The following is a 17,668-nucleotide window of genomic DNA, read 5'->3' as shown; positions in this document are numbered from 1 at the left end:
CAGTCAGGGCTGTTGAATGAAAGGGTGTTGCTGAACCGGCCCATGTTTATTACTTGCAATAAAGCAACTGCTTCAAATCCCAGCTGCACAGGCAACTGTTGCTGCTGGCACGGTCAGCACGGGGCTGTCCGAGCGCCCGGCCGGGAATTCTGAGTGATCCGAGAGGGGAGCAGGCAGCGGCAGCCAACTCAGTCGGCTCAGGTCCTACGCAAGCACGGCCCCTTTACCTTACACAATGGGCATACGCCCTTGGAAGCGGCAAACCAGCGTCCCCAACGGGATTATTTGGCTGTGGGGTGCTCAGCACTGCTCTGTGCCCCGAGGACGGTGGCTCAGGGAGCACGTGGTTTCATCACCGTTCACAAAGGGTTACCCTGAGAGGCCAAGATAATCTGCTATGCTGGGGCTGAACCTCTGCCTGCTCCCCCCATCTCTCTGCCTGCACAGGGCAGCTCCCCCAGCTCCACTCCAGCCTGGAGCACCACAGAGCTGGAATGTGTAAGAGTTTTGTGCTCTTACACACAGCATCCTCCAATACTGGCCCATTTAAACAGGCACCCTGGTGCCAGAACAGACCTTTCATGATCCTGAGATGATTATTTCATCCTTCACAGGTAGAACAGTCTCACACACACATCCGTGTTTCCAAGGGGAGCAAATATTTGCACCCCATTGGGATTGTGGTTAATGAGAAATTTGTGGGTCCTTTATGAGCTGATAAAGTGTCCTCATTGATAGAATGGAAGGAGAGGAAGCAAATGCCCCTGGTACCATCCCCCAGTTGAGCTCCACATCACCCTTCATCGCTGCACTAATCAGGCAGCACCGAGAGCTTCAAAGCTCTGCTCAGCCCTGCGCCGAGGAGGCCACACAGCTGTGCTGGCCAGAGCCTCCCAGGCACTGCTCCTGCACCTCCACGAGATGAAAGAACCGGGGAGCAGCTACACCGTGCTTTACAAATTGCTAACATGAGAGCTTTGAACAGTTGCAGCTCCTGCTGTGATGCTGCCAGCAGCAGGTTCCTTTCTGCCCAGCCTTCTTGAGCATCCCCTGAGCTCTGGCCACCCGTTGTGTACTTTGGCCCCACGACACCAGAGCCATCCGCAGCTTTTTGGGCAGAGCAGGTTGACAGTGACACTGCTGGTGATGCTGTTCATGCCACACCTGCAGCTCTCCCATGAGCTCACTTCAACGGTAGCAGCAAATGCCACTGGTGAGAGCGAATCACTGAGCCAATGCTACAGAAAATTCTATTTATGTTCCCAAATTCATCTCCCCACATTGCAAGCTTCCACCATGACTAACTTTCAGTCTGATCTGGGCTATAAATGCTTTACTTGTGCAAGAAAAAGCTTCTCTGGGGGTGTCTTGTCCCCACTGCCCTGGCAGTGCCCACCCAGCTCTGCCCTCTCTCACGGGCTCTGCTTCGTAGAAGGGCATTGCAGCCCCATCTCTGCCATGGTTCTGCATGCTCTGCCCGACAGCCTTTTGCCACAGAAGTACTGTGGGAAGGGAAAGCATTTCACTGGGATCTGCCTCGGGTGACTTCCGAGGCGGACCAGAGCTGGGAGAGGCAGGCTGGAGAGCCTCGCATGGACCCCCGCCTCCTCGTGCCTTCCTCCCCGGCACACACAAATTAATGACTCTGTGCGTGAAAAATAAATAAACAGAGCCCGGACTGGCCTCCAGCCTGCCCTCCGGCCGGGCGCGTCCCCGCGCAGGGACATCCCTCCCGAGAGGGTCCCGTGGGGTTTCTGCCCGCTCGCAGCGAGACATCCGCGGCACAAGAACGGCGTGGGCTCCCGCGGCCCCGGACGCTGCGGGGACCGCAGCAGGGTCCTCCCCTCCGTCCCGTCCTGTCGCTGCGGGCACGCTGTCACCGCCGTCGGGGACGCCCGGGCGGGCACCGCCGCGCGCGTCCCGGTTGGGGATGGGTCGGGCAGCGCCGGTCTGAGACGAGGCACCCCAGGACGGACTGCGCCGGTCCCCGTCGGGGATTGGGGTGGCCGGGACCTGGAGCGCCGGTCCCCGCCCGGGATGGGGGAGCCCGGGACGGGCAGCGCCGGGGCACGGCACATCCCCGTCCTGGGTGAGAGACGCCGCGGCGGGCAGTGCGTGTCCCTCCGGGGTCTGGGGGACACCGAGTCCCGTCCCGTCCCGTTCCTCCTGAGCAGCCCCGTCCCCAGCGCGCCCGCAGGTGCGGAGCGGGCGGCAGAGCGGGCAGGGCAGCCCGCAGCCCCGGCAGCTCACCTGCCTCCGAGACAATGCCGAGCCAGAGCCAGAGTGGCAGCGTGCAAACTCTCCTCATCTCCGGGGCTGCCGGCAGGTCCGTGCGATGCGGAGCGGTGCGAGCGCCCCGCGCCCGAGCTCTGCTCCCGCCGCGCCCCAGCTGCGGCGACGCGCGGCGGCGGCGGGCGGGGAGCACCGGGGCCGCTTCCTTTTCCTCCGCCCGCCCGGGCCGCCCGCCGCCCTCCGCCGAGCCTCGGGGCGCCGGGCGGGCGGGGCAGGACGGGGAGGGGCGGGCGAGGAGGCAGAGGGGGCTGGGGGGAGCGCACCTGCGGCTCCGAGCACTGACGGGGAATCCCTGCACCAGAGGGGGTGCGCACATACCTTCGCACCTGGGTGTCTCCACCTGTGTGTGTGGGTCTGCGTCCCCTGCAGCTGGGGGCAAGTGTGTTCCCCACGCGTGTGCGTGGGTTTGCATCATCCCTGACCCATGGGCACGTGAGCACCCCCCACACTTGCGTGTGTTTTCACACCTGTGTGCACCCCGTGCATCTCCCTGCACCTGTGTGAGAATGCCCGCACATCGCCTGTTTCTTGTCTGTGCCTGGGTGCACACCCCGGCCTCTCGGAGCAGAGGGAATGCGCACAAATGCACTCTCAACAACACTACACACGCACCTCATGTGCTGGAACACATCTCACACTTGCCTGCACACACCCCTTCATGCCTGTGCACCCCGTCAGTTCCACACCTCGCACCTGTACGCACACACCCAAGCACACGGTCCGGCACACGCGCCTTGAACCTCCCTCCTCCTGCGCTCCCTGGGGCACACAAAGACACACACGCACTTGGGTGTGCTCACACTTGCACCCTCATTCACTGGGGGTGCAGTACGGCCCCCCACTCATGCCATCCATGCGTGCACAGTGCCAGCAGCGTGGAAAAGCCACATTGTCCCCCAGCACCGCTCCGTGTGGCACCCGCACGGCTCTCTGGCAGGTACACGCCAAACCCCCCCACACGCCCGTGGCGTTGGCAGACGAGCGGTGCCGCCCCACTGGTGCCAGCGGCGCTGCCCCCACAACGCTGCCACTGCCAGCGACCGCGGCTCTGGCTCGGAGCGAACTGGCTGCGAATGCCTCACAGACGGAGACGATGGCAGAGCTTTGGGAGCGCGGTGGCACAGCCCTGGCCAGCTGCCTGTGCACCCAACCAGCGCTGAATGGATAAATAACCCGGCCCCGCGCTGCGCCCCAGAGGATTATCAATTACGCTCACTTGTAGGCAGTGAAGAAAGAGCCTCAATGAAAGCCATGTGCTCATGGCTTCAAAAAGGCAGCAAAACTTCTGGTGCACTCAACTGCTCACGTTGCCAAACTCGTGGAAAGAATCACTCTGTCCCCCTCCTGGAACCCTCAGAGGGACTCTAAGTCACAGAATTTATTTCACCCGACTCCCCCCATCCTAATTAGTGTGGTTTAAACCCAAAGAGTGCCAGCTCCATCACTCTTCAGCACACTCATATTGGATCACCTCCCTCCTTGATCTCAGCAGAGCAGAAAGCGGCCGTGTCCCTTCACCTCTCGGGAACGCTCGGCTGGGTGTCCAAGCCCCTACAAGTTTGAGGAGAGACTTCCAAAACTTGCCATGATGAGGGAGAGCTGGAATGTCACAGAGGGGTGGCACTGCCCAGCACTAAGGAGCGAAGAGCTGAGGAGGGATCAGTCCCCTCCCCAGTGACGGGGGCTGCGATGAGAGACGGCGCAGCCCCGCAGTGCGCCCACGCTGGGGACAGCATCGGGGCCAGTGCCCCTGAGAGGTGAGCGGTGAGGTGGTGAGGGGCGGACAGGGACAGGGGAATGAATCACACGGCACCACTGAGCTGCTGGGTGAAGTGCACGGTCAGAGGGTGCCTGGAAAAGCTGAGTGCGAGAGGAGCAGAGGGTCTGACCCGGGGCTGAGGGGACAGGCATCTTCCGGCACCCCAGAAGTCAAGGGATTTTGGCATCCTCCACCCATTGCAGTCCAAACGTGGCACGGTGCAGGCGGCGGTGGACAGGACCAGCCCGTTCGTGCTGCCATCTAATGGCAGTAGTGGCAGGACACCGGGGAGGGCTCGCCCTGCCCCGGCGGGGAATTTTCCATCACAAACGCAGGGCGACTGTGGGACCGATGGGACCTTTCCATTGTTACCGCCCTGGGAAACAAAAGGATCTTATTTTAAAATCTTGTCCCCATTCCAGCACGTGGGGGACCCGAGGAAGCAAAGGCTTCCCCAAAGCTCTGGATAACAGAGCTTTGCCGCCCGCTCCACACCTGCGGGCGCGCTGGGGACGGGGCTGCTCCGGCGGGACACAGATCACAGAAGGCTGCCAAGGCAGGAGCTGCTGGACACTGCCCAGCCCTAGCATAACTATGGGAAAGGGACACTGGGGTGGCTCTGGGAACACCCAGGGACAAAGCAATGAGGTAACCCACAAGAAAAATACAGCCTGCCTCTGGGAGAAGATGGTGAGCGCCAGCGCTGGCAGGTGCAGAACTGGATGCTGAGGTGAGGGGTGCTTTAACCCCATGGTGCCCAGTCTCCCATCCCTATCCCCTCCTGCCTGAACCCAGGCCAGGCTCACGTAGGCCAGGCTCACTGCATTTATGCCTATGGTTCCTACTCCACGGTGCTCTGGTTTGTCAGAGGAATGTGTTTTTTCAGGCAGCATTTAGTGGCAGACTGCATTCCCTCACTGGGCTAATGCCGCACACACAGCAGCCCAGAGCAGCATTTTCCCTGCACGTAGGAGCTGCTCTGCCTCCCCAGCCCTGCCCCACCAACAAGGCCAGGCAAGGACATTATACCCCAAAATGTGGCTCTGCCTGGGAGCAGCATGCCATGGCCACCACACACAGCCCGGCAGGAGAAGGAAGGACGTGCTTCCTCAGGAGCATTTGAGACAAGTGGGTTTGGCTGCTCTCCAGCTCTGCCTTCGGCATGGGGAGGGTGTGGGAGGTGGCAGCGATGGCAGTGGCACACGCTGGCAGCCCATGCTGTCACGCTGGCCCATGCAGCACACGGCACTGGCACACAGCAGCACTGGGCAGCGGGAGGTGGCCGACAACAGAGCCTGGCTGTGCTCACCTCTGCCAAGGCCTGGCAGATCTGCTTCCCCTCACACCTCGGGGACGCTGCCTGCTGCTGCCCAGCCGTACCTGGCTGCAGTTTGGGGAAGGCTGCGGGAGCTGATGGGTTTCAGCTTTCCCCAACGTAACTCCCTGCTGCGATCACACCAGCCTCGCCTTTCCAGAGGCTCCCAGCCCTTGCAGGGGGGAACACGGCCCAACTTGCAGCACCATTTCCAATCCAACAGCTCTTTCTTCTCCACTTTTATTTCAGCTGAGGCTGTGGGGCAGTGAGAGGAGGTGAGAGCTGGGAGAGGAGGCCCAGTCCAGGTCACGGGCTGGCACCATGGGGGAACAGGGCCCCTGTGCCATCCACGCTGGGCAGCCAGATAGCCAGTGAAGGCCTTGCTTTGCTAAGTGCCCCTGTGTCCAGCTGTGGGAGCTGGAAAGCCTCACACCTGTCCCTTCCCACACCACAGAAAGCCGAGCCCCTGCCAGAGGTATCTGGCTCCAGCCAGCACTGGGGACTACACAGCATTGGGGAACTCTGGCCTCTGCTTTGACCCTGGAATGAATTTGGGTGGGATAAACATGACATTTCCACCCACCTCCAGCACCACCATCCTCCCTCCCACCCACCCCAGCACCTCTGCTGACTGGTGAGGCAGAGATGCTGCCAGCACCTCCTGGGCACAAACCACAGCAGCCAAACCCCCTTGACTTGCCGCCCCAGGGACCCCTGCCTGCCCTCCTGCAGGGGTAGTGCTGCCAGCAGGACCACAGGGGCGCTGACAGGAAAAGAGCCACATTCTTGCTGAATTTGGCAAGAAATAGGACTTGGCATTTTTCACATGTACAAATCTTTAAGATGCAGCCAGGCCAGAGATGGCCAAATCTTAAAACACTGTAGCCCAAGAACAGGGCTAGGCTCAGAGGACCTCTCTCCCTTGTTCTCAAAGAGCAGATGATGAAAAGCCACTGCAAGATGTGCAGGGAGTGCTCCAAGAAACTATGTGGGAGCAAGGGCTCTTTTAAGCCTCCTGTGCTGCAGGCACAGAAGAGCCAGGACTGGAGCAGGGGTCCTGGGGGCTTCTCGGTGCCCCCAGGCTGTGCCACACCCCAGAGCAGCAGATGCCCCCAAGCACACAAGCCCCGAGCAGGCCCAGCAGGCACCACCGTGTTTCTAATGAGCTTTAATAGTGACCGAGGTGAGGGAGCAGCGCCGCCGTCCCTGGGCTGTGCACCGGGCTCCCTCTGCTGCCGGCCCGGAGCCCTGCCCCGGGAAGCTCTTCAAGCAGAGGATGCCCATGGTCAGGGATGTGGAGTTGAGAGGCAACCGATGGTGCCCCGGGACCGCTGCCCTCCTCCACGGGGCTACTGGTGGGAGCTCAGAGAGGCAGGAGGTGCCAGCAACCCACAGCCACCTCCCCTGCAGCCCCGTGGCTGCTGTTACTGAACTGTGCTGTGCTCAGGAATGGGAACTTGTTCTTCTAGGAGTGCCAGGAACCCCTGTGAATGCCTTGTGGCAACTACACCCACGGCATAGGGAAGGGAGGGCAGACAGGACCTGGAAAGAGACTCATCCCCTTCCTTCCTCCCAAAACTGAAACCAAAACAGCTCCTCCAACACCCAGCAAGGTTTGCATGTGCAGAACTGGCTGCCAGTGTAGCCCCAGGCCGGAGCCAGGCTGGTGCCCCCAGCACACCCTGGTTCCTCACAGGGCCAGGTGGCAGAGCCGCATGGGCTCCATGTTGTCCCTCCCGTCGCTGAAGCAGGTGCTGAAGAAGGGGCAGTATCTCTTTGCAGAGACCTGGTGGAAGGTGAAGAGGTGGGACATGTCCCCAGCATCGAAGAAGGTGACAGTGCCCTCCTGGCAGTCCAGGAAGACACCCACTTTCCGTGGGGGCTGGCGAGGAGTCAGGCGCACCCAGGGGGTGGCAGTGGCCCAGTACTCCATCCTGTTCCGCAGGCGAAGTGTCCAGTAGCCATTCTCTGGGCACAGCTTGACCTTGGCTGCCCGGTCCACAGTGTCAGCAGCCACCCCCAGGTCCCACTTGGTTTTGCTGCCCACCCAGACCTCCCAGTAGTGCTGGCCGCTGTCGAAGGCCTGCGAGCCCAGGACATTCACGCACTGACGGAAGCGCCAAGGGCTGATGGGGACAGGCTGGGCTCGATTCCTCTCTGTCACTGCTGTCAGGTCTCTGGAGAAGACCAGGTTGGGGTGAGCTGACTCAGGGTCAAAGGTGAGTGGGGCGGGAGCTGTGGAGACATCAAGCATGGCGTTTTACCAGCTGCATATTCCCTCTGCAGAGCATCCCTGGCCCACCACACCCATCCCTCACGGCAACGTGCTCACCGGGGCAGATGGAGCGCAGCATCTGCCTCCAGAAGATGTACTGCAAGGGGCCACTGTGGCTGTCCCTGTAGTGCTGCAGGTCCAGGGCAGGCTGGGTCTCAACACGCACCGAGGGCCTGGGGCAGAGAGAGGCAGGCAGGGTCAGTCCCTCTGCTGAGCCACTGCCAACGCAGGCAGGAAAAGCACAGGCAGGGCTGCAGGACACTGCTGCATGTGACAGATTTGGTAAAGATGGGACACAAACACCTCTGGCAGCTGCTCACTCTGCCTGATGCAGCTCTGCCCCCAGTGAAGTGAGTGGCTCGGGGCAGGGGTGTCCAAGATAGAGCCAGCAGCACCACTCGTGCAGCAGGGACTCCTGGCAAACCCACGCCCAGCACACCCAACAGGATTCCTGCATGGCTGAACAGGCCGGGCCTGTGGAGTCAGGCTGCATCCCAGGGAGGGAGGGGACATGGACACGTTCCCTATGGCAGTTCTGGCCCTCAGCTACTCCCAGCCTCTGACAAACCTGCACCTCAGAGTCAGTTTTGCAGCCCCATGAGTAATAAGAAGCTAAGAAAGAGCACGGAGAAGACAAAGCACCCAAAGTTTGTGTCATCAGCCTTGTTCCCTCTTGCAGCATGCATGGCTGCTGCACCCATCCCAAACCACCATGTCTCCTCTACCCACTCGTCCCGCCATCTCAACATGTAGGGTGCTCCCTGGGAAGAGCATCCAATGTATGCTGGGGACCAGCCTCCACCTTGCACTGCACCAGCACCTTCCTGAGCAATTTGTGACGCTTTAAAAACTTGAGATAAAGTGCCTCTCACATGTGGTCCCAGCCAGGGACTAAGATAAGCTCCTGAAAAGAGAATCAGCTTCTTTCATGCCAGACACATACCTGATATCCAGGCTCTCCACCTGCAGTGAGAAGCAGAGAGAATTAGCAGTCACTCTAATTCATGCAGCTGCACAAATAAGCTCCTTGTCCTGCCTCCTGCAGCCATACAGCACAGAGAGAGGAAACCAAGCTACCAGGATCTGCATCCTGGGGAAATCTGACTGGACACTTGGACAGAGAAGGAGTAAAGGCTCCCAAGACCCACCACATCTGAGATCACTGTATCCCTTATGGCAAAAGCCTCCACACTCCAAGGGATTGGGCAGTTAATCCAGAGGGATAGCAGTGAGAACACCTTTCGGGTACAGCCTAGTGCTGTCATTTAAGACTCTCCCATCCCAATTTCAGATCCTGCAACATCCCTCATCCTCCTGCCAGGGCCAGCCGAGCATCTCACCTCCAGCAGTGACACATCTTCCATCTTGCTCAGGGTCTGCTTGACGTGCTCAATGTCCCTCTGCAGCACTGCTATCCCCTCCTCCAGCTGGCCAACGTGCCTGTGCAGCTGTGCCAGTGACTGCTCCTCCTTGTCACCCAGCTCTGCCAGCACAGCTCTCTCTGCTTCCTCCAGGATCTGATGAAGGTGAGCAAACTCAGCCCGAATCTTGAAGTTCAGCTCCCCAGACACTTTCTGAGCAGAGGGAGGAGGCAGAAGGTGAGTCCAACAGCTAAAACACGCAAGTAGGTGCACCAGATGGCTGGGCCTGTTACTCTGCTGACAGAGCCCTGGAAATCTGAGCTTTAGACACAGCCGTGACATTTTGGATGGAGAACAGGACACAGGGACAACCTTCAAGGCTGCAGAGCCAAAGAAAAAAAAACTCCAACAAACCCAAAAAACCAGATCCACCAAAGGCTTGGTCACTGTAACTAGGAATCCCCACACGCAGCCACAGCCCTCTCCCACACCACCAGGAATTTGCCTGTGGGCAAGACTGGAGCTCTTTAAATTTTGTGGAGCTGCAGACTCAGCTGTTCAGGTTAGTTTGGATTTATTTCACAGCGTTCCAGGCCCTAAGCAGAGCTGCCTGACGGGCGAGCTGCATAAACTAATCTCTGTCGTTAAGGCTGATAAAATCCTATTCAGCTCTATCCAGAGGTCATATTTTTCCAGTTGTTTACTCGCCAGCCAACCTTGTTGTGTTCTCGCTACCTTCCTGCCTGTTTACAAGAGACAGCCAATGACTTCTTATTTTCCTTAAATCTTTAAGCTTTTAATCTCCAAGTGCAACCTTAGCCCTCATTACTTTCTCAAGGAGCGCTTCCTGAAGCGCACATCCCCTCCTCCCCACAGGAAACCCATCTCCCTCAGAGATGTGAAGCTTCACCAGCCTCCCTTTGCTCTAGCAGGTGCTTGTGCTGACACACCAGAACCACAGAGGAGGTACAGGGCCTCCCTGTTCAGATCAGCGATTTGTTCCCCTACTCTTGAGACACCTCTTAGCTCTTGCACAGCAACAGGACAGCATGTGCTTATTTGCTAATACTGCTTCATTATCTCAAAGGTCTATTCCACACCTGGCAAGAGGATAGAGGTTTGAAATGGTGCAGGCTGTGGGATCAGAGGCTCCAGTCAGAAGACAGTGGTTTATTTCCCCTCTCAGTTTTATCTCATCCCTGAACTACTTCTATTTTCCTTAAACTCACCTTCCTTGGCTTTTAATGCTTTTATGACACCCAAGAAAGCAGCACAGTCAGACAGTAGCTGTTCTCACTCCATGGATCTGTACAAATGGGCAGCCTGGACCTCTCAAGCCCATGGAGAGCACTCGGGCTCCTCATTCACCTCAGAGCTTCAAAGTGAATCCCAACACCGTCCGTGTGACAAGGCCATCACTTTTGCAGTGCCAACCCTGCCAGTGACACAGTTCCTTCAGCTTTGCTGCCATCCCTTCTGACATGAGAGGATTTCAGAGCTGCCAAGAGTTAATGCTCTCCCAAAGAGGCAGCACTGCAGGGCCAGAGCAGGCTGCCCACAGCTCTCACCACTCACCATGTCTCAGCTCTGCTGCACCAACGCACTTTGTAAACACTGCATTAAAGAGTGCTTAATGCTCCTCCCAAAACCTCTGCTGAATATCCAGCAGTGATGAACTTGGGCCTACACACAGGGGAGTTTGTGTGGATCCCCAGAGCTACTCAACTAGATTTTTACAGGAAGCTGAGCTAAACTTCAGCTGAAGTGATACACACATCCTCTGTGAACACTGCCCCAGAAGCTGCCTGAAGAGCAGCTCCCACAGGGTATTACCGTCAGGCTGCAGATGTCCTCCTGTGTCACACGCTTCCTCTGCAGCAAGTTCTCCATCTCCTTCTGACGAGCTTGCAAAGCATCTTCCAGGTGCTTCTGCAGGAGCAAGGAAAAGAAGGTAAGGAGGCCATTTCACCACTCTGCTGTGATTCAGGAGCAGTCCCAATTCCTAGGGTCAGCATCAGGAGACTGCAACATGATCTCATATAAAGGCTGTAAGGGGAAGCAAGCACCTGATGCACAGCCCTGAGAATTATATATGTGTGCATGTAATGAATCCAGTTTTGAAGACTGGGAGCTCCAGCCTGGGATACCTGTTTGCACAAGCTTTAAACACTGTGTGTTATGAACTGAGTTGTGCAGGGACTGTTGCCTCAAGCAGAGCACCTGGCACAAGCAGCCCTCACCCCTGGCCACACGGTCCCTAAGTGAGAAACAACAAAGCTGTGGTTGGAATTGGACACAGCAGTGAGGGAAACTAATGCAAAAGAAAGTGTTCAAAAGACAGAGAGCTGTAAGGAAATAGGGAGAGGGACTTATCAGGAAGAGACACATACGTCACTGCACTTGGGTCAGATAAGGCTTCACAGTGGGTGAACTGCCTGTGGGAGGAGGGGCTGGTGGCTGCACAGGGCTCACGTGGCACCTGTCCCCTTCTTCCCAGCCTAGCAGAGGCCGCTCACCTGCATCCTGTGCTGGTGCTCCTCGGAGCCGCAGCGCCGCACCTTCTCCACCAGCCCCGAGAGAAGGTAGTGCGTGCGGAAGGCGCGGCTGGGGAACTTGCGGCGGCACTGCGGGCAGGAAGGGTGGGCGCAGCTCTCCCAGTATTCCTGGATGCAGCCCTTGCAGAAGTGGTGCATGCAGTCCAGCATGACGGGCTCGCTGAAGAGCTCGCAGCAGATGGCACAGGTCAGCTCCTCCCGCAGGCTCCGGTCCTGGCTCCTGCCGGCCATCCCTGCGGCACACACGTCCCACCCTGAGTTTCCTGCCACCAGCACACACAAATTCCCATCCCTCTGGGCTTCTGCCTCTCCTCCGCTCCGGGGCAGGGCTTGGTTACCAGATCTCGGGCGGGAGGCACAGGACTTGCCCAGGCGCTGCACTGGGTGTACGCACCGCTGGAAAGCCCCGCAGTAAGGAGCAGCCCCGGCCGAGGGTCACTCCCTTTGCAGGGTAAAAACTTTCCGTTTTCCGTCACTTCAGCAAAACTGCTCGGTGCGTCTGACAGGGCCCGGCCTTGTATCCCCACAGGGCCTCAGCGGAGCGGCCACCCGGCCCGAGGGCTGCCAGCACCCACCCACATCCCGAGCAGCTCCAGGGCCGACGCAGCACCAGCGCCGCCGCGTGCGGTGCCCCTTCGGCTCGACGGTGCGCACCGCCCGCTCCCCTGGGCGCAGCCCCGGCCCCCCACCAGCCCGGGGACCCCACCGTGCGACATCACTTAGTTTAGTTTAGTTTGGTCCGGTCTAATCTAATCTAATCTAATCTAATCTAATCTAATCTAACCTAACCCAGTCCAGTCCAGTCCCGTCCCGTCCCGTCCCGTCCCGTCCCGTCCCATCCCGTCCCGTCCCGTCCCGTCCCGTCCCGTCCCGTCCCTCTCTCACCTCCGACCCTCCGAACTCGGGGTCTCAGCCCCGCCACGCCCCGCCCCTCCTGCGGACTGACGCCCGCCCTGACCAATCACCGCGCGGATACTCCGCGCGCCCGCCCGCTCATTGGGTGGGATCCCGCGGAGGGGGCGGGGCGGGGTTCCGGCATGTGACGCGGTCACGTGCGAGGGCGCCGGGCCGGCTGCGGGAGCTTCACGCGGGAGTGGGGACCGGACCGGACCGGACCGGACGGACTGTCCCGGACTGTCCCGGACTGTCCCGGACTGTCCCGTCCCTTTACTGCCCGTATACTGCCCCTGCACCTCCCCTGCACCTCCCCTGCACTGCCCTTACGCTGTCCTGCACAGTCTCGCCGTGCCCCTGCACCGGCCTGCGCTGCGCACATCCCGCCCCACTGCTGCATTCAGTAAAGAGCACAGAAATTAACTCCGAGCAAAAGCCTCCCTCTCTCCCCTGCTCACGGTACCTTCAGAACACAGCTCTGGCCAACGCTTTGGGGTCACTGCCTTGGGTTGCCTCAGAAATCACGAGGGCTGTGAGCTTGTTAGCCGAAGAAAGAAAGAAGGAAGGGTTTTCATCCTTGTGTGGCCACCTGATGATGATCCCTGTGGTGTTGTGGGAAGTGATGGACGCTGGTGGACATGTGACAAAAATCACAAGAACTTTCAATACTGGAAGTAAAAGCAAGTAAAACTGAAAGGAGAGGGGACACAGGGACTCACAAGAGCTGCACAGACCACCTGTCTCCTTCCTAACCACCATTAGAACCAGAGCATGCCCCCAAAAGGGCAATGTGCCAGGCACTGTCCAGCTACTGCCCTCCTCCTCCTGGTGCTCTGTTTTCTCATTATAGCAGTGCAATTAGTGCAGAAAGTATTTTTGCCCATCTTCATTTGCTTGTCTGAGAGATTTTCCCAGCCTTTTTCTTGCTCTGTACGTGCTTGGTCACTGGCATGTGGCCACAGCAGCCCTGCCTGCAGGCATTGGCCTCTGCCTTGTCCCCAGCCCCTCATGGTCACACGCTCAGCCACAGCCCCATGTTGATGTTTGGACTTGGCACATCACTGAGTGCATGAGGAGCAATCAGTCGTGGGGAATGTTGGCCATGGGCAAGTGAGGTGCACCCCTTGGCCTCTGGGTGGCCAAGCAAGTGACATCCATGGACACCAACAAGGTCAAGCCATGGCCAACTGGGCTGGCAGCTCCCACAGAGTTATTGTGGGGGCTCAGGACTGCTCCAGCTCACTGAGCAAGGCAGTGGTTGGCTGCACACTCTTGTTCCAGTACCCATGGTGGCTCTGGAACAGGGATGATCAGTCCTCACTGCTCACTGGGCACTGGGGGACAAGAACTCACTGGGCAGGGATTGTTTCCAGCAGGCTGAGACTGCTCTTATTGCTGCCCTTTTATCCTTTTCACTGCACAACACAGAAGAGTGCCCCTGGGAATATTGCTAGGACGATGACACTGGGACCTAGGGATGACACAAGGATCCAGGCATGCCTGAACAATCTCCTCTTAGCTGTGACTTCATGCAGCAAAACCTCAGTCCCCACATTTAGAGCTTTGTGCTTCTACTAGGCTGGCTCTCACCCTGGGAGCAGTGCCAGCGCCGGCCCAACACAGCGGGAGAGCGGTTGGTGTTACCTCCCATCCTCCTGCCATGTGCCAGCAATCCTGAGAAACAGCTGGCTTTGAACTTGTGGATTTTGGATGGGAGCTGAATCATCTGCTTAGGTGCATCCTTTTGAGAGGGAAATGGCTTTTTCATCTGTGTCCAGCCTCTGATCTCCCAGCTTTGCCACCATTCATCCAGGTGACATTATAAACTATGCACAGACACACAGATGATCAAGACAAGATGCCAGCACAGGACATACAGCCCAGGATGCTTCTCCCTCACCTGTTGCAGCACCATGATCTTTTATTTGTGAGGCTCTGCAGAGAGGTAAAAGCATCAATAATTGCTTTTTAGCAGAGATCTGGAATGTGCTGCAAAAGGTTATGTTCCCCCAGCAGCCCAAGCCAACAGTGCTGGGAGATATCCCTGTGAATCAGCATCTGTGCTGTGGTCAGAGCTCATCCCTCCCCATTATGGAGCCCAGGAGGTGACAGCCTCCCCGGGGCACCTGTAGGCCCATTGTTTGCAGAGGCTGTAGCTGGATAACTGAAGCTTCACCCTGAAACAGCAGAATTTGGGATAGCTCAGCTGATGTCGAACATCCCCATCAGCTCCCCTTTTAGCCCCAGCTGGAGCCTAGTCCTGGTCCCTCTGTGCAGTGTGAACAGCAGGAGCATCCCCGTGGCATGGCACCAGGCTGGGCAGTGCCAGCAGACACCCTGCCCAGGACTGGCACAGGGCTGTGGGATGCTGCTCTCTTGGAACAGATGCTCTGCACCAGGGTGTGGAGCTGCAGGACATCCTTCAGCACCCAACAGAGTCCTGGACCCCTTGATGTATAGGTTTTCCCAAATAACACCCCTTGCTGCCAACAGAACCTGTTGCCTATGTAAAATTGCTTATTTCCATCTTTGCAGGTTTGAACTGCAAATGTAGATTTCAGAGCCAAAGGAGGAGTGGCACCATTTTACCATGAGCTGCACTAATCCGTCAATCCAAGAAGAAAGTTCTAACACAGATGGGGATGTCCTTGTCATGGCCATTTCACTTTCTGGGACATCAGCTACAAGGTCTAAAACTAGCAGTGAGTGGCAGTCATTTCCCAATGAACACGTCTCCCATCTGGGGATTGAAAACACACACCCGAGCGTCCCCTGGTCTCGGATTCCTGTTTAAGTGCTCCTGGCATCTCCTTCCTTTCAGCACTCACTTCAGTTGGCAATGTAATGTTTTTCTTTCTTTTTTTAGCATATCCCTCTCGGGAGGCTCCAAGATCTGGGCTGGGACCTGAGAACGCTGTGTTTGGAGAATTTGATTATGCACTGGGGAAATGAAGGATAACATGGATTGGGAAGAGTTTGGCTCAAAGCACATGGATTGGGTCCAAAACTCTTCACCGTTCTCTGTTCCATGCAGTAAATATGTATTCTTGGAGATGGGTGTCAGAGGAACTGTTTGGCCTTGCAGGAGTCTTGAGGGGGATGAAGTGGGAAGTGCAATGGGTCCAGCTTCTGGGGAGCTTCCCTGGGGTCTCAGTGAAACACGAGAGGAAGGGGAAGCAGCTGCTGACCCAGTGTCAGTCCCTTGTGTCGGCTCTCCAGATGCAGGCAGGGAAGCTCCACTGGAGACAAGAAGCTTTGCATTTTGATTTCCCTGTTTTGCTTTGGTTAGAGTGCAAATATACCCCGAGGACTTTGATTGCTCTGGATCCTGCTCTCCTGGAGTCTCTCCTGGAGGATCCTGTGGCTCTCCCTGAGCACTGACCAGCCATGGGGCAGGGGAGGGGCAGAGGGGTGAATTGGGGTTGATCTTTTCCATGTGCTGACCTGGACAGGCCCCAGGGGAAGGACTCTATGAGGTGAGGATGGGGCAGCTTGAACCCTTCCCACTGCTCTTGGCATCTCTGGTCAGGAAGGAGTGGGGTGCTGCTGGTCCAGGAGAGATCCCCAGACTCCCCGTGTCCCCAAAAGCAGGCTGCATCCCAGGAAGCTTTGCTTCTGTGGGCTCCTGCCAGCTTTTTCCTGTGCTGAGACCCAGAGGGGGAAGAAGTGGAATGGGATTGTTGTGAATAGAAAGAAAAGAGTGAAAGAAGAAGGGATGAGGTAAATCGAGGTAATAGCAGCATCGCTGCTAATGGATATTACACTTCCCTCCGTGACCTCAGCTGCAGGGACATGATTTAGAGGCCTCGGTTAGAAAGGCGAGCAGGAAATGAAGCAATGCTCTGAGATATGGTATCTTTGGATAAATAGCTGCAGGAGGAAGGTGACCAGAGGTGGCCATTATTTGCCAATATTTTCTTCCCAGTCCCAAATGAATGATATTGCTATTTTGCTAAAGCCAGAGCCTTCAAGGCTTAAGAGCCTCTGAAGATGTCTGACCAGCCCCAAATACCCCCATGAACTGGCAGCCACGGTCCAGGTAAGAGCCCTGTAGAGATGGCAAGAGGTGTTGAGTAGGTTCAAACCATCCTAAACGTGCCATGAAAGGACCCACGTGAAGTGAGGGCAGGACTCTGGAAGTTTGTGTCATTTTTTCCCTCATGTATCCAGGAGAAGGGTTGGGGATCAGCATGGACAAATCCATCTTCTACTACATGGAGGTAGGGAAACAAGGTCTGGAACAGGCAAAGGAGGATGAACATGGCCTAATTGTGGTGCTTTTTTTTTTTTTTTTCCCCCTGGGATGCTCAAATAACTCAATCCCAGGGGACCAGTTTCATGTGCTCCTGAACTTCTCAGCCCAGTGTCCCTCCCCAGGACTCCTCGTGTGAACCATCACAAGCAGTCCTGTCAGGCAGTCTGTCCTGCCCTGTGAGATTCCCCATGCCACCTCTCCAGGCAGCCAAGAATCCATCATGTTTGCATTCCACCAGCATCCTTCAGCTCCTCACACTCAGGCGCCAAAACCAGGAGATTTCTGCAAATATTAACATTTCTGGCTGCCGCTTGTTTGCCTGTTTACTCTGAGCTGTGCATGAAACCTCTCCGGTGCTCCACACGCAGCACGGGCTTGGCCAGAACAGCTTTGTCCTCTCAGCCTTCCCTGTGATGGGTTGTGTGTCAGCCCCCAGCCAACCTGCTGCTCACTGGGTGCAGGATTCCTGGAATGCTCTTCTCCTGCACTTGGATCTCTGGTTCATGGTGCTGAGTATTCACAGATGTGCTAAGCTGCCTCTTCAAATCCTGAAGCATTTGCAGGTTTTGATTTTTAATGGTCTTTTAGGTTTCTGACCTCAGCTCTGTATAGGAGGGGTGTGGGAAAACTCTTCATGACCTCATCTTACAAAAACAGGCTGGGCTGGCTTGGCTGCTCAGGATGCTGGAGTCTTGTCCATTAGCATCCACATTCCAGGGTCAGAACACAGTAACTATGAAATCCACACCTGTGATCACATCACATCACATACCCAGATTGCTTTCTCCTGGCTGGGCTGAGGCTGTTTACTATATTCATTACTTGCACTAAAGACATCTACAGAGCCCAGTTCTCTCCCTGATGTCACATATTAAAGTCTTTAGTCCATTCTGTGGAAATAGAGAGAATTAATTTATCAGCACATAGCCTTCAAAAGCCAAGGGACGCAGAAGATTCCACAA

At 57.1% G+C, this 17,668-nt stretch overlaps 2 protein-coding genes across 5 annotated transcripts in view; both read right to left on the bottom strand.

The window, feature by feature from the left end:
• The window catches only part of FLT4 (fms related receptor tyrosine kinase 4), a 57,792-nt gene extending 55,419 nt beyond the window's left edge, over positions 1-2,373 (bottom strand). For both annotated transcript variants that reach the window (XM_082291213.1, XM_082291214.1), the window contains exon 1: positions 2,251-2,373. In XM_082291213.1, the coding sequence (XP_082147339.1) occupies positions 2,251-2,308 (58 nt within the window). In that variant the 5' untranslated portion in view covers positions 2,309-2,373. The remainder of the gene's footprint in view (positions 1-2,250) is intronic.
• Positions 2,374-6,572: 4,199 nt separating this feature from the next.
• On the bottom strand, positions 6,573-12,481 carry LOC309578831 (zinc-binding protein A33-like). Of its 3 annotated transcripts, none has more exons than XM_082291745.1 (7): positions 12,443-12,481; positions 11,519-11,790; positions 10,836-10,931; positions 8,982-9,215; positions 8,585-8,604; positions 7,699-7,814; positions 6,573-7,601 (listed from the first exon to the last, which is right to left on the bottom strand). In XM_082291745.1, exons 2-7 carry the CDS (start codon positions 11,786-11,788, stop codon positions 7,057-7,059), a joined length of 1,281 nt encoding a protein of 426 aa, XP_082147871.1. In that variant the 5' UTR covers positions 11,789-11,790; positions 12,443-12,481; the 3' UTR covers positions 6,573-7,056. The 3 variants fall into 3 exon arrangements, with proteins under 3 accessions (XP_082147871.1, XP_082147869.1, XP_082147870.1); XM_082291743.1 differs by lacking the exon at positions 12,443-12,481 and adding an exon at positions 11,896-12,175; XM_082291744.1 differs by lacking the exon at positions 12,443-12,481 and adding an exon at positions 11,952-12,175.
• Positions 12,482-17,668: the final 5,187 nt, after the last annotated feature.

The sequence above is a fragment of the Coloeus monedula genome, assembly GCF_965178545.1.
Source record: "Coloeus monedula genome assembly, chromosome: 15".
Taxonomy (NCBI): Eukaryota; Metazoa; Chordata; class Aves; order Passeriformes; family Corvidae; genus Coloeus; species Coloeus monedula.
This window is presented reverse-complemented; position numbering and strand designations above follow the sequence as displayed.